The 15,256-nt window shown below is 42.2% G+C and overlaps 1 protein-coding gene across 1 annotated transcript in view; it reads left to right on the top strand.

Moving 5' to 3' along the window:
- LOC128458225 (ras-related protein Rab-26) overlaps positions 1-15,256 on the top strand; it is a 43,808-nt gene that overhangs the window by 10,045 nt on the left and 18,507 nt on the right. Inside the window, exons 3-4 of the mRNA XM_053442992.1 lie at positions 7,493-7,534; positions 9,246-9,312. Of these exons, the coding sequence (XP_053298967.1) occupies positions 7,493-7,534; positions 9,246-9,312 (109 nt within the window). The remainder of the gene's footprint in view (positions 1-7,492; positions 7,535-9,245; positions 9,313-15,256) is intronic.

The following is a 15,256-nucleotide window of genomic DNA, read 5'->3' on the forward strand; positions in this document are numbered from 1 at the left end:
CCATTTCAAAAAAAGACACAGTTTGGATTTGGAAGAAAGTCGCTGGCTTTTTTCCTGCATCTCATATACTTGAGGTTTTAGTCAGCTGTGAATTTGCCACGTGGATCGCATTGATGATACTTCTAATATTTACATGCAGCTGATATGAAACAGTTATTATACAAATTGGAGTATCCTTATCCAATATAGAGCCCATCCAATAGGTTATCAGGGGCAGATTTGAACTCATCACAGCTTAAGTAAAGCTCAATATTTTCATAATTCAAAAGGAGCTTGATTCAGGGTTTTTTAAGTTCAGATTAAAAGCTGTATTTTGTAGGCTTTGTTCATTATTTTCATCTCGACTTGTTGATTTGTGAGGTCAGTAATTTAAAGCTGATACATTATACATTTCCTTCTCAGTAAAATCTTGGTCATATTCTTGTAACGTGTTTATGCTTAAAATAAATACAGGTTTCTCTATAAACTATATTGATACAATTGATATAAATAGATGTATATTGGCATCTGCCCCTAAAGGTCTTTAATTCTTTACGTTTCCTGCGCGATTTCCTTTTCTTAAACCAACGACAACTACCAGACATTGTTGATGTTCTCTGTCAAACCCCTCAAATTGAATCTGTAAATATAGATTTCTCACCTGACCTCTGACCTCCAGAATGCAGAGCCATTCATCCCATGTGGACGTGCAATTCATCAGAAGGGGTTGTATTTACTGTGGTTTGCTCAACCTCCCAGTCAACAGTGCTTGACGGCTGGTGTGGAAAACCAAGCCCCTCGTCGTGTGATCAATAGCACTGATAACAGCTTAGTGCTTAAATGGGCTGAAAATGTGTCGGACGGTCACTTAACTGATCCGAGCTCAGCCCACAGTCGCACGCGGATGAGAAGTTATTTCACTTTGATGAGGTGAGAGTATATGTGTGTTATAGTTCAGACGGAATCGGTTTGTGTATATTTCCTGAGCGAGGTGAGGACATTAAACATTAAAATTCCTTTTATGAAAAATTCATCCCTCCGTCATTAGATTATTGATGGGGGGGGGGGCATCTGTCTCCCTCGCGCTCAATCATGAAGTGAGATACTGGTGTGGTTTCCGTTCGGTCACACATCCAGCGACACAAACACACACCTACATTCACACACAGTATACAAACTCACACTGATCACATGGGAGCAACAGATGGGGCACCTGTTAAGGAACGGTGGGAGAACCAGGCATGCAGATCTTGTTTTGCATCGGTCTCTCTCTTCTGACTGTGTTGTCTGCTTTCGCTCTTACGTCATCATTGGCACAAAACCTCCATGAAACTGCATCAACCTGCTCACGAGTCATGTTTGAGGACGCAGGCTGCTTTAACGGTTTGTCGCTCTCGTCTGTTGTTCTGTAGACGGGATTATTAATCTGGAAATCAGGCTTTGTGCTAGCAGCCCTTCACTCTGTCTCAGCTAATGCAGGAATCTGGAGCATGCTCTTCTCCAAGTCAAGCAGCCTTGGTGCTGGAGGAGCAGACCAGAAGCCTCTTAGAGCATAATAAAAGTGACATACCGCCACTTTGAGTGTTTGAAGAATCGCAACCAGCAGAAACTGTAATATGAGCCAGGAAGTGTTTATTATTCAGCTTTATGAGGAATATAAGACTGCAGCGAGAGAGGCAGGTCTGATGGGGTGAAATGACAATAATGGACCCATCTTGAAACTCTCCTCCGTCACTGTGGATGTCTCGGTCTCCTCATTCATGATGGTCTTTATGCATCTCTCTTTCACTCGTTTCCAGCTTCTGCATGTTTCTTATAGAGGGTGAATGCTTGACCGACTGATTTCTCCATTATCCACTCTCCTGCCTGCCTGTCAGAGCTCCTGCCTCCTCTGAGTGGGTGCAATTTAACTGCCAGGCGTAATCAAGCCAGCAAGTGGCAGTAATGGTTTTTTTCCTGCTTGGGAAAGAAAAAGAAGTTGAATTAAGATGGAAAAAGAAGTTACAATTTATATCTATCTTATATGAACATTTTCAAGCCATTTTGATCGTCACTAATTGTCCTGTGTGTTGGCCTAGTTGTATTATAATCAGGGGTAAGCTGTTTTATTTTGTTCAGGCACAAGACTCAGCCCTTATTAAATTGAAAAATGTCAAGCGTTCAGCTACGCTTTAATTACTTCCCAATTCTATTTATGTACACATGAACATCCACGTGTAAGTGTGTGTGTGTGTGCATGTTTGTTTCTGTGAGAGTGGGCTAGGGTTCACTTGTGCCCAGGGAGATGTTTGTAATTAACCAGTCTATGGTAATTAATGAAAAGCAGCTTTGCCACATGCTGCCCTAATGTCACAGGGATGTAGAGAGGAGAGCCCTGATGAGCATCATGAATATTTAACCGTGGCATGAAAGAAGCAGCGAGCTGAGCTGTTGGAATGTGGGAGCATTTCACTATGAAGCAGATGAGAGACAGAGATGGGAAATATACGGCAAAGCAAAAGAGAGAGGGACATTTATCCAAAAAGACATGCATTAGTTTGCGCATTCAAGTTCCTTTTATATAACTTATTCTAATATCAACTCGCAAACCAATTCTTATCCGTGAAATTGTGTGTTCAAACAAATAAACAAGCTGATTCAAACAAGGACAATTTTCTTGAAAGACGTCTTTTTGTCTTTTGCTCAAAAGTCAAATTACAGCCTCACAGGCGGCGCAACGAGCTCATTAAATCTCCCCTCGTTGGGTTTTCTTGTAAACAAACACAATTTTCGGCTTCAATTCAGTGTCAAAACTCAGCTTGAATCTTTGAGGTCCAACAAACGTATTAATTATTTCCTTCATCCTGACACATTAACAAGGATGTTTTTTAAATCCACTTTGTTTACATGTTTAGTGTCTTGCAGTCTTCCTTGCCTTTGTCTTATCACATTACATTTCAGTGGAATAGTGTGAATGTACTTTTATTACTTGGTTCCAGAACTTGTGTTTTCACCCAAACCTGTTTTTGCCAATGAGCAGTACAAAGTCTAGACCCTACAGGCCACATCGCGGAGCCCAATCTTTGTGTTGGATGGTTTTTGTTTTGCATCTGAAGATTGAATAGATTTTATTTTTGACACAGTTTATGTTTGAGGTTTGTTTTCAACAATAGTCTCAAGAGTGTGACGCATCATTGCAGGAAATGGGTTTCAGCAGTGTAGAAAATCTGGGCAGATCATATGCGTTGGCAGATATTCGTCTGTGATGATGCTGCACCACAATAAATAAAGTTGTTTCTCTGGGACATTTTCAGTTTGTCTGTGCTTGTAGTGGCGGTGTTTGGATGTGTGTGTAAAACCCACAAAATGCTGTCTGTTTATATATTCAGGTAAAACTGAAGAAAAGAGTTTCAGTGGCATGCCCCCAGCCGCCGTTATTCATCTTCGCACATGTTCACACAACACACACACACAGACACACAGACACACACACACACATACACACATTTTGATTTGTAGCAGGCCAGCGTGTGAGAGGAGCCTGGGGAAGGAGCCCCAGAGAGGTCAAGGCTTTGTGATACAGCATCAGAGAAAAGTGCCTGCGTTGGTGTGAGTGCTCTGATGCAGGTTACAGGTGATGGATCAAAATACTTAGAAGAGGCTTTTCCAAGAAGGAGCGGAATCCGAAACATGGGCTGAAGTATAAAGAGCAAAGTTTAACCACTTAAATCATGTTTACATCTGGTTGGATACCACATTGTCAAGGCTTTACAGCACAAATCAGAAAAGTGAGGCTTGGAAGTAACGAATTGCTCTGGCTTGTGAATTTTTATAGATACAAGTGCATGTTAACCTATGCGTTGTGGTACCAGATCATCAATTTGATCTATCCAAGTTTATTTTATTTCTTCATTTATTTGCCGTGGTCTTCCGCAGCAGCACTGTAGCTCTGCCGGTGCCTCTGAGCCGTGGAAATAAATGAGGAAGCCTGAGTTGTTGTGGGAGCAGGTCTGCTTGTCTGAAGGAGCCCAGAGGTCCACAGCGCTTTCAATTAGTCTCTGTTTCCCCCAAGTGAGGTAGAGTCCATAACAGGAAGGTTCCGGCTATTACACCGACTTCCCTGTCAGATGTGTTTTGAGGAAAAGAGACTTTTTGCCAGTGACACGCAGTGAACTTCCCCCCCTCTCTGTCCTGCACACCCTCAAAAAACTCGTGACTAAAACAACATAGAAATCAGGAGCCGGAATCATGGTGACCACATGAACTAGGGCCCAATCTCTGCCAACTGTGCCGGCTCAGCAAGTACAGCCCTTTTAATGAATGAATGAACTCCATTGTTTGCATTATCTGTGTGTCTGGTGTATATGCGATTTATTGTGCTCTCTCTCTGTCACCAGGAGAATATGCAGTGCTTCTTAATTTGAACGTATTTGTAGAAAGGGGTTTCGAAAATGCTGAGCCGACTGTATCGAGGAGAGGAGATAATAAAATATTATTAGCTTCTTAGATAATGGAGGTGGGGGGTGTCTGCTACATACATGCCAGGTCCCACTTCACACATACTGATCAGAACAACTGTAACTTAACAGGTAATACTGGGCTGACAGCAGGTTCTAAGCATTTAACCCATAGCAGTAGTTATTTCTCCAGTAATTGTAATTGAGAGCATCGGCTTGTGGTTGATTTAATTCACTGTCCTTAAAGTCCATGTCTGTAATTATGATCTGACCTCAACTAGTACAAGGGCTTCCTCAAATAAATAAAGGAGTCATTCCTCCAACTTAACACATAAAAAAAAAACAAGGATATTCTCGTTGATTTTAGAAAACTTGCTCACACACACACACACAGACACATCTATCGCTCAATATCTGCATGGATTGGCTGCCCCCCCCCCCCCCCCCCCCCCACCCTCCCATGACCCTCAAATGATAAGTTATGATCCCATGAGAAGTGCTGTTTCTCTGCCAACTGTATCTTCTCACTCACCGGTGTCTGGCTGCTAAGTAGAGCAGTTTGTATTTGAAGATGTTTTTCTGCTGCGGCTCGGGGGAATTAAACTGACCTGAGAGTGGTACGAGCCTCTCAGCCACCACTCTATTCATTGTCAGCATATCACAGAGTATCAGCTGTGTCCACTTGAAACACACTAAAGCTCGAGAGGGTTTGTTAAAATAAAGTGGAGAAAGTAAAGTGTTGCTGGAAGTGTGACTGGCAGTCATTTAATCGACACCTTAATTCCCCGTCTTCCACAGTGGACTCGTTCTCTATATAAGCCGCTGAGATGCTTTATTAATCCTGCTCAGTCCTCGCTCTCTGATATTATTAAATCTGCGTCGCTATGCTCTGTCCTGTCTGGTTTCAAATACTTCCAGCATAATTCTAGTAGTAATCACCCCTGACTAACCACACAATCCTCACCATGGTGGTTTCCAGTGATAACAAGAACATGAAGGAAGTCTTTGGAGACTCTTGATTCCTATCACACATACAGACACACATTGTGCAGCTTGACTGGTCTGTGAATATTTACGAGTTTTCTCCTTTGTGACCAGTGAGGAGGTAAATCAACCGAACACGTCAACAAAGGCTGCATCTATTTTTTTTCTCCGATGCACCGAGGGAAGATTAGCATCTTGCCGGGGTTGAATATCTCCTGTGTCTCCTTTGGGATCGGAGGGGGTAGAAGGTCAGCAGTGGCTTTCAGGAACAGCTCCTCTGGGATGATGGTGGAGAGGGAGGCTTTGACCGTTGCCGTGGCACCAGGTAAGGTAACCCACACGTCTGTTGGGAGGCTGGTGTGTGAGTCACTGAGGGGACGTCTTCACCTCCTCTTTTCTGCAGCAGCGACTCAGAATACCGGGGAATCCATGTGGTGAAATAAATGTATTGATGAGAATGAGCATTTCCAAGAGACACAAATAGGTAGCACATGTGTAGCACATATTCAATATACAGATTTAATTTTTTTCTTCAGGGCCAGTATTGATTTTTAATCTTCAATTAGTAATAACCCATTAGTTTATAAGGAATTGTTTCAACAATTGAATAATAATTTACCTTTGCTAGATTCAGCATGTACCACTGTAGTAGCCATGGACTGCATAAGAAGATGGACGATATGATTGCCCTCCATTAATGAAACCTGATCATAAATCCTGACTCCTCCATGTTAGTGGATAGGACATGGACTAAACCAGAACATTCTAAGTACATGTCAAGTTCTTATCACACTGATGTTTGTTCAATGGTTTTTATTTTCTGGATTTTTTTTGCCTCGTTAGCTCCAGTCGGAGGAAGTAATCATCCATCCTTATACAGCCTATATATGCTCCTACCCCTGCTGTTGCATCACCAGCAGGGGTCCAGGCTGAATCATCTCAATAAATATTGAATGGATTTGCCAGAACTGGCCTCCTCTCACACCTGCTGCGCCTCAGGAAGCTTTGGTGAAATCCTGCTGTTGCTTTATGGTCAACTCGCAAACTTTCACCTTGTGCACAAGGGGCTTCATTTCCTCTTCAAAGAACCGTTCATTCTTACTACCGGCAAATCTGCAATGGCAGTCGCAATCAGGCAGTGTGCAAGAGCACTTGGCTTTTAGAGGTAGTGTGAGATTTTACTCTGATTGGTTTATTGCTTGTTGTTCCCAAGACACTGCAATGATTAATTAAAAGACTGAGTACAATCCTTTTCAGCCACGTGCACGCTGCTGCAAACCATTTTTTTTTTTGGACATTAAACAAAATGCGTTCACATTTGCTCAATGAGCTTTAGATTCATGTGCTTAGATTGTTAAAACAGTTCAATTCAAAAGTCAGGATTTGCTGAATCAAAGATTTTGAAGGGCTCAGAGAAATTAGAAGGAAATGGTTTCATGATTGAACAAAACGATCAGTCTGTTAATCGAGATATAGATTCATTTTGAAAGAAGATTCTTAATTTTGTCCACAAAGAGGGGAATCATTGATGGTGTTATCGTGTAGATCCACTGGGATTTCCAGCCCCTCCAGCTGTGAGAACATGAATGATGTTGGATCAATGAGGTGAAGGGCTCCTCTCCACAGGCCAGATATTTTTTACTTAAAGCTCAGTCATCATTTAGACTGAAGTTAATGTGATGGCAGGTTGTTTAACCTTTTTCCACGCAGCTCTCAAGACAGAGTCATCTTCTGACCTGACAAACTGCTCGTCTGTGTTGTGGAGCAGATCGAGGCTCCGATCAATGTCCCCTTAAGAATGAAGGTACGAGGAGCGAGGCATGGAGAGCAGGGCGGGTTTAACCTCTGGAGGAAACCAGCGAGGCCTCATCAAAAGAGGCCGGGTCAGGTGGAACCATGCAGTATTGATAGAAAGAAAAGAGGAGAGTAGGGCTGGTAGATGAGAGGAAGAGACTGTTCAGACAGGTGTACACAATAACACACACACACACACACTGCTGAGATTGTTTCTTCCACAGACAAAAAACGTTCCTGGTTGGAAAAGTGCTTTAATTTAGGCTCTGTCACTTATAATATCTTCCTTTCTTTCCCAGAATAAAGTCCTGAACATTGACGGAGTCAAGGTGAAGCTCCAGGTAAGTTTTATTTCATCCTGACAATCAATTTCAAAACAGACTCAAGCAAAATGTCTGTAATAGATGTCAAATGAAAGGCGTCACCCATATAAAAATGAGGTTTTACTGTCTCCTAATAGACCACACAGACGATAGAACAAGTTTTTATTGGTTTTAGGACCAAAGCAGATACGTACAGTTTGTTTAAGTTCTGCAAATCTAGAAGTGCATACATTCAAAAAGGGGGAAACGCTGACCTGAGATGAGCCCTGGTGTCACCCAGCAGGCGGACCCTCACAACCCTGACATCAAGACACATATTTGGATCCAAACAGATACTTTCTCTTTCACTTCAGCACACAAACAAAGAGCTCTATAATGCTGCAGTTTATCTAAGTCAAGCCCACCACCACCACCAGAGTCCCAGGGCACTGTGTTTTCCCCATTTGTATGGGTTTTATTGCTGCATTCTGGATTCCGAGCACATTTCCCTTAATGTCCCTGTTTTCTCTATTGCTTCTACTCGGTGCTTTGGGGCCACTATATGTTTTAGGTCTTTACATTAAGCTTTAATGCTTATGCCGTATAATGAAGAAACCCAGTGTCTGTCGCCTTATTTTGTGACGACAATCAATGATCCACAAAAATCCGCTGAGAAATAATTTGGCTTCATTTGTCTCCATGAGTACTTTCCACAGGGCACTGACACTCTTCATTCACAACTGTGAGAACTGACGTCGGAACAACTCTGCATTGTTGTATGTTTGATATTCAATCACTGCCAGTAATTACGTGAACGCGCCATAATGATCTTATTTAGGGGCTGACGGAGGCTGGTGGAGAGGACTCCTGCCCTGTGATTAATCTATTTGGGGTTAATTGGCTGAGAGTCCGTTTGCAGAGCACCCTGCGACTTTCCAAACAGAGACAGGGGAGAGTTATTTCTCCTCGTGTAATTGCCATCCGTCACTGCTGCCACATGGATCCTGGGAGGACGGCTGCCCCAGGGTGCAGCGAGGAGACAGAGCCAGCATCCAACATGGACATGTCACAGAGAGCGGGGAGGAAGAGGGAGTGAGGGTAAATTGGGCAGGTATGCACAGGGAATGATAATGATCCAGCAGGTGACAAGCCAGAACAAAATCCAGGAAATGTAGTTTATACATAAACCAAATGAGGGCTGCTGTCCACCTGCACAGGTCGGCTCCAAGGCAGGAGAACGTGTAATTGGCACTGGAGCTCAACTGCCTTGAAAAGCAGTGTTGCCTGATGGGAAAGAGCAGAACTTAAATTGCCTTATTCCACTGCTGTTGGACAAATACTACACTGGATTTACCATATGGAATATAAGCTGTGACCTCAACTCTATGTTTTTATATTAACAATAGATCAGACTTTATTGTGCGGTATGAAAAAACCCTGCAGCTCTGCTCGGCTCAGCTCAATACCCGGTTCTTTCATTAGGACTCGGTGGAGACCAAAACAGAGCGACCCTTTGCGCACATAACAAGCGTTTTGCCATGCATCTCAGTGTTGTGCTTGCGTTGTTGCCTCCGAGTGACCAAAAGATGCAGTTTTACACCACCCAGAATGTTCACCAGGGCTAATTTCCATACTCCTGAATTATCCAGTACCACAGGAGTTGAATGAATTGGCTCAGAAGAAACAGGAGAGTCATTAAACAGATAGAAACGTCTCTGCAGTGATTTCCTTTCTCTCTCCCTCTCTGCAGATATGGGACACCGCCGGACAGGAGCGCTTCCGCAGTGTCACTCATGCCTACTACCGCGACGCCAACGGTGAGACACCCCCACTGGTTACACACCAGAATACTCCTTTGTGATTATTGTGAAAGCAAATGAACATGAAGAAAGCTCATAACATGCCGCTCTAGGCCAGTCTCATGATATGCAGATTATGGCCTCTCGGGTTTAGAGTTACAAGTTAGCGTGTTTTCACCATCACCTCTAACCAGTTCAGAACGCAGCAGCTCAGCTTCTCACTGGTCTTTAAAAGGCAACTTCACATCACCCCGATCCCTGCTTCGCTCCATTGGCTCCCTGTCAGTTTTAGAATTGTTTTTAAGATTTTACTGATCACTTTTAAAGCACGCCAGGGTCTGGCCCCAAGCTATATCCCAGAGTTATTGACCCCCTGTGGGCCTGGCCGCAGCCTTAGAGCCTCGGGTGGAGCCCTGCTCGCTGTTCCAAAGTGGAGGTTAAATCTAAAGGCGACCGTTCATTTGCCATCAGGGCCCCTCGGCTTCGGAACGGCCCACGTGAGGAGTTGAGGCTCACCGAGTCCATGACTTCTTTTAAATCACTTCTTAAATCGCATTGTTATAGACTTGCTTTCACGGGATGTTGTGTTTTCACTGGGTTTTTATTGTTTTCTTTTCAACTTTAGATTACTTCTTCTTAAAGTTTTCATTTACTTTTCTTGCTTTGTTGTCAAAGCACTTTGTAAACTCTGTATTTAAAAAGTGCTATATAAATGAAGTCTATTATTATTATATTGTTATCTAATGCATATCCACTAGATTGTACTGTTGGGGTGTGTGTGTATCCATCCACATTTCACTCCTCCTTTTGTGTGTATGAAGATATGGTGAAAATGAGTCTTAGGCCATTTTGTATGCTTTGCTTTGCAGTAAATTATATAATTGTATAATTCACAGCCATGTTAGTGTCGCTGTAGGTGAGATTGTTTCTTTTCACTGTGCAATATTATCAGGCGATGAAGTTTTTCAACTCCTCTCCTGAGATGAAAAGACAACACCCTCAGGATTCATGGCACCATTTATTGATCTGTGATTCAGACGTGTGTTTGTGTGCAAGTGTGAATGTGTGTCTTTTTTTATGCCTCCGTGCAGATGGCTGCCAGTGGCCTCATGCAGTTGCACGTCCGTCTGTTTTATTCTGGTCAACACGATATCTCAGGAACACTTTGATTCAAACGCTCAGTTGGACTCACGGCTGAACTGATTCAATTTTGGTGGTCAAAGGTCAACTGTCAAGGTCGTGGTGGCCTCAGAAAACATTTTTTTTGCCTTGTGAACGGGTAAAGATCCTTTCAAATTGGACACCCATGTTCACTTAGACTCACAGATCAGCTGATTATGTTTTGGTGGTCAAAGGTCAATTTCAAACTGTTTCAGATATTTTTGGGGGTTCCTTAACATGAGATATCAATTGCATTAAAAGGACATAGTATTCTCTGTTTGGTCATCGTTTACTTTTTACTATCCTGCTGAGTTTAAAATTAACAACACTCATACGGCTTCAAGGATTGTGTGACATTGATCACATCCCCAGATCCGAAAATGCTTTTGACAACCTTTACAGAGCAGCACAGCTTCTTTGGCCTAAGGGGGGGGGGGGATGTTGGCTGTTCACTTTCCGCCTCTTGATATTCACACAGTGTCGCAGTGTGTGTTTGTCATTTTGTCACCTCGTGCGTATTGGACAATGCATAACCTGGTTTGACTTTTAATCTCCAGGCAGTCGGGAAGTTTTATGCAAATTAAGAAGGAATGGGTTGTGTGTGTGTGTGTGTGTGTGTGTGTGTGTCTGTGTGCGACTGTGACACATTACATGCATGATTTAGAAAGTGTAAATGATCTGTGTCTCTGTGTTATCCTAATTATGCATGTCAGGGGTTGACAATCAGTCTGCAGGATTAGAGCAGGATTTATCTGCGGCTGTCTTCTGAAGGTTCGGGACCCTGGAGGAGTTTGTACCTTCTTCTGAAAACCACATTTCAAATCTAGATATAGACTTAAACTTGTACTTGTCCTCTACAACAGTGAAGTATAACACAGGGGATCAGCCTGGTGCTCTGTGTCTAGAACTATATCTATCAAGGGTGCATCATAAATATCAGAGATGTGACCTTTTTTAAAATGCTGATCATCTTATCACTGCTCTGTTGTAAGTGCTGATGTGAGAGAAGAATGAGACGAAGAACCAGAAAGACCCAAACCACTGAGAACACAAGTTTCAGTGTGTAAAGCATATTCTTTTCCTTCTTTGTTTCCCAGCAGTTTACTAATCATCTAGTACGAGCAGTTGTAAGCCTCTGTGATTTTTCTTCACCGTTCAGATCTGTCTTCATCTGTGCACACGCCTCCTGCAAGAGCCCCTGATTGAATTCTATCTGAATCTTCAAATGCTTTGTTTGGCAGAGGGTAAAAAATATGAGCCAGTAAATCGCCGTTGATAATGGTTCTCATTATTCTTTACAATCTGAAAATGATGCGCCCGAGCTGTGATTAAAGGTCCAATAAGTAATCATCTTAATGTTCCTTCACACGTCATTTATAACGAAATCACCACGATGTGATAAGGTCATCGATCAATTCCAATTAGAGTCGTCCTTGTAAGGTTTCTTGTAAACAAACATAAGTTCCATGGTCAACACTCATTTGGTTTTTATGGTCTTTCTCTCCGACGCCTTTGTTGGCACATTGATGTTTATTTTTAGTGCGTTACTGCCCTCAACTGTAAACCAGCATGAAACTAACAGTATGATCTAACTGAAGATGCCCACATGCACGTGCAAAATGATAGGCTGTATATTCTAGAACTTCATTCTCAAATTGTGCTAAATTTGCATGGAAACTAAGATATTGAGTCTTGCAAGTATCTTCCAACTCTGATCGTTGCCAAAGTCCGTATATAAAGATGGACGACCAGATATGAACGATGCCATGTTGCACCTTATCTGCCATGTGTTTGATTTTTTGGTTTATGTCCCATTCACAAATATGGAGTAGGTGGGGTTTACGGTCTTTACTGCAGGCAGCCACCAGGAGGCAAGTGGCTTCACTCTTGGGGAGTGGTCATGTCGTCCATCTTTATAAACAGTCTATGATCACATCACATCAGCTGTCACAGGATTTCAGACATCACGTCATCTCTGTTACCTGCCTCCCCGCAATCATCTGTGCTGTGATGTTTAATTACTACATTTTTCTCGTATACTCATTAATACACACATTAATAATTGCGCAGAACTCTACCAGAGTCCTGCAGCCTTTTGTTACCGTTACCGAACCCAGTGAACATTGCTGCGTTAACAGCCGAGTCTGGCAACGCCGATAGATTTTAAGAATAATTGATGATCATTGAAGGAAGGAAGCTGCAGTGTTAAATGCCAAAAGCCCCGAGAAGACTTAGAGCTGTGAGTTACTGTAAACATTTTATGTTTTTGTTGTTGTAATATTTATGTGCCAAAAAAAATGAATATTTCAGGCTGACAGAGACATTATGGTGCAATGAAGGACGTGGAGGTCGTTTAGTTTACAGAGGCCTGAGGGAACTGCTTTAATGTCCTTAAACTCTTTTACATGCAACTTTCAAACACACTCATGCATGGATGGGAGTTATTACAATAACTTTATTGGGGGGGGGGGGGGGTCAGGGCTGCAGTCAGGGTGTGGGATGTGGGGCTGTGAGATAGAAGAGGATTTTTTTGGATTGTCTCAGTTATTTGTGTATAGTGTGATAAAATGGGGGGGAAAAGGTTTTAAGCACATAGGGAAAAAGAGATTTGGCAATAAACAAGACAATTTATCAGGAAAAGCACAAAGTAAATGTAAATTACAGTTTCACTCAGGGATATTGTTTGATAAGAAAAACAATCTCCAACTGAACAAAAGCAATGTCCTGAATGAAACAATTCGATCATGATTAAGTTCTCTTGATTCATATTCGCTGTAGTCGGCCTGTTTAGTAGAGTCTAAGAAAGAATAAATGTTTTGCTCTATTAACCCTTTAGTTATGTTTAGCCTTCATTATGCATAATCAAGAGAAGAGTCATACAATCCAGGATGCATGAGGGAAATATCTAATTACAATGTCACTCAATAGAGCGCACACAGCCTCGTTGGAGGAGCGAAGCCATAAGACTGGAATCAGGGGGAAATAGTTCAGCACAAAAAATGCATTCAAAGGGTTTAGATTGTTTATTTTTTTAACTACTTCTGCCAAACTCTAACAGTCCCCTCACAATCAATCAAGCTGCACACGTTTATAGATACAGTATCAGTCCCGGTCATATATAAATTTTCCATCAATATCCGTGAATTATTCCCTGTGAAATCATTAAAAATGTAAAAAACAAATGCTCTGTCTTACAAGGCTTAAGAAACTCGGTGTGAAGAGCGTGTCCTTGGGCGAGATGAACTACAAATGGCTCCTGAGGGCTGTGCTGGCATTGAATGAGTAAGAGCTTCATAAAGAGGAAAGTGTGCATGAATGGGTGAATGTGACTTCTACTGTCAAATGCACAGAGGGGACCATAAGACAAGAAAACTTGCAATATCAATAGAGTCCATTTACGGTTTAAATGAGCTGTTATGGAGAAAAAAGAGACGCACACTTAAGTATTCATCACAAGTGTTTCACTAATTCCCACTGCTGTACCTCCATCTTTGTCTTGCTCTCTTTCCTCTTTATGCTTGTCCTTGTTTTCACCTGTTTTAAGTGTCAGACCGATTTAACTTTTCCTCTTTTGTTGTCGCAACACTTTTTATTCCCTGCTGCTCTTACTTTACCCATCAACTCTCTCTCCCTCCCGCATTTTCCGTTTATTCCCTAATCCAAACCTCGACTTCACCGTTCCATTTGCCAGTAAGTCTTGCGTATCGTGAGACGTCTTGATTGCATCCATTGTTTCTACACCGTACACAAGTTCCAAATCGCTTTGTTACGCATGGATTTGAGCATACACACTCCCGACAAGCGAACCCGCAGCCGTGACCGATTTTCATATGTCCTGACTTCAACCGTGGATTGATGAGAGGGAGCAGAAGAGTGAGAAGCAGCTCCAGGACAAGTTTAGCAGAGCTCGGCTTTATTACACAGCTGTCAGTCTGAATCATGCTCATCCCCACTGGGCCGCCTCTGTTTCAGCCGCACAGCCTCTCACTGCCTCTTTAATACCTGCGCTGCCCCTCTCACAGAAACAGAAGGACATGTGCTGAGGCATCTGTGCAGCTCCGGAGGTCCTTTCACTCTTTTAATCTTGGTTCTTGTTGTAAAATCTAACACCTTTAAAATACACACCATTAAATACTACTGTTTATTTATATCTTTGGCACATCAGATATCACATTGGTTATATAAGCAAGTTAAATGTGGTGTTTTCCTTTTAATTACTTGGGGCACTTTTTCAGTACTTCGCATATTTTCAGCGTTGGAGATGTATTGTAGGTTCCAGTATTTTTATTCTGTTCGTCAAACATCAGTGTGAACAATAAGAGAAGTTTGAAGTCTATAAAAAAACGTCTTGGGCTATATGTTGTAGTTACCACAGTAACCAGAGAAGTTTGAGAAAACTATATTCCAATGTGCATAAGGGAATTAGACCAATTTCACATTCATATGTTTATAAACTGGACCCACCGTTACATGTTCTGCTTTTATACCTTTTTCTGACGTGTACATTTACTTTTTTGTTTGGTCCCTGTCCCATCCACTAACATGGAGGAAGCAGGGTTTATTACTGATACTGCTGCCATCCACAAGAGGCTGATTGAGAAACTTGGGCTTCACTCGTTTTGGATGTTGTTCATCCTTATATGCAGTCTTTGGTAGCTACTAGAGTAACACATCAGAATCATTGACCAAACTTTTGGTGATACAGTTCCAGTTTCCAAAGGGTGTCTGGTCAGACAATGATATATGGGAGCCGCGCTAAATCGATGGGGTCTTTTAAATATCTCTTATCTCAGTTTCCCAT

The sequence above is a fragment of the Pleuronectes platessa genome, chromosome 16 (genome assembly GCF_947347685.1).
Source record: "Pleuronectes platessa chromosome 16, fPlePla1.1, whole genome shotgun sequence".
NCBI classification, from domain to species: domain Eukaryota; kingdom Metazoa; phylum Chordata; class Actinopteri; order Pleuronectiformes; family Pleuronectidae; genus Pleuronectes; species Pleuronectes platessa.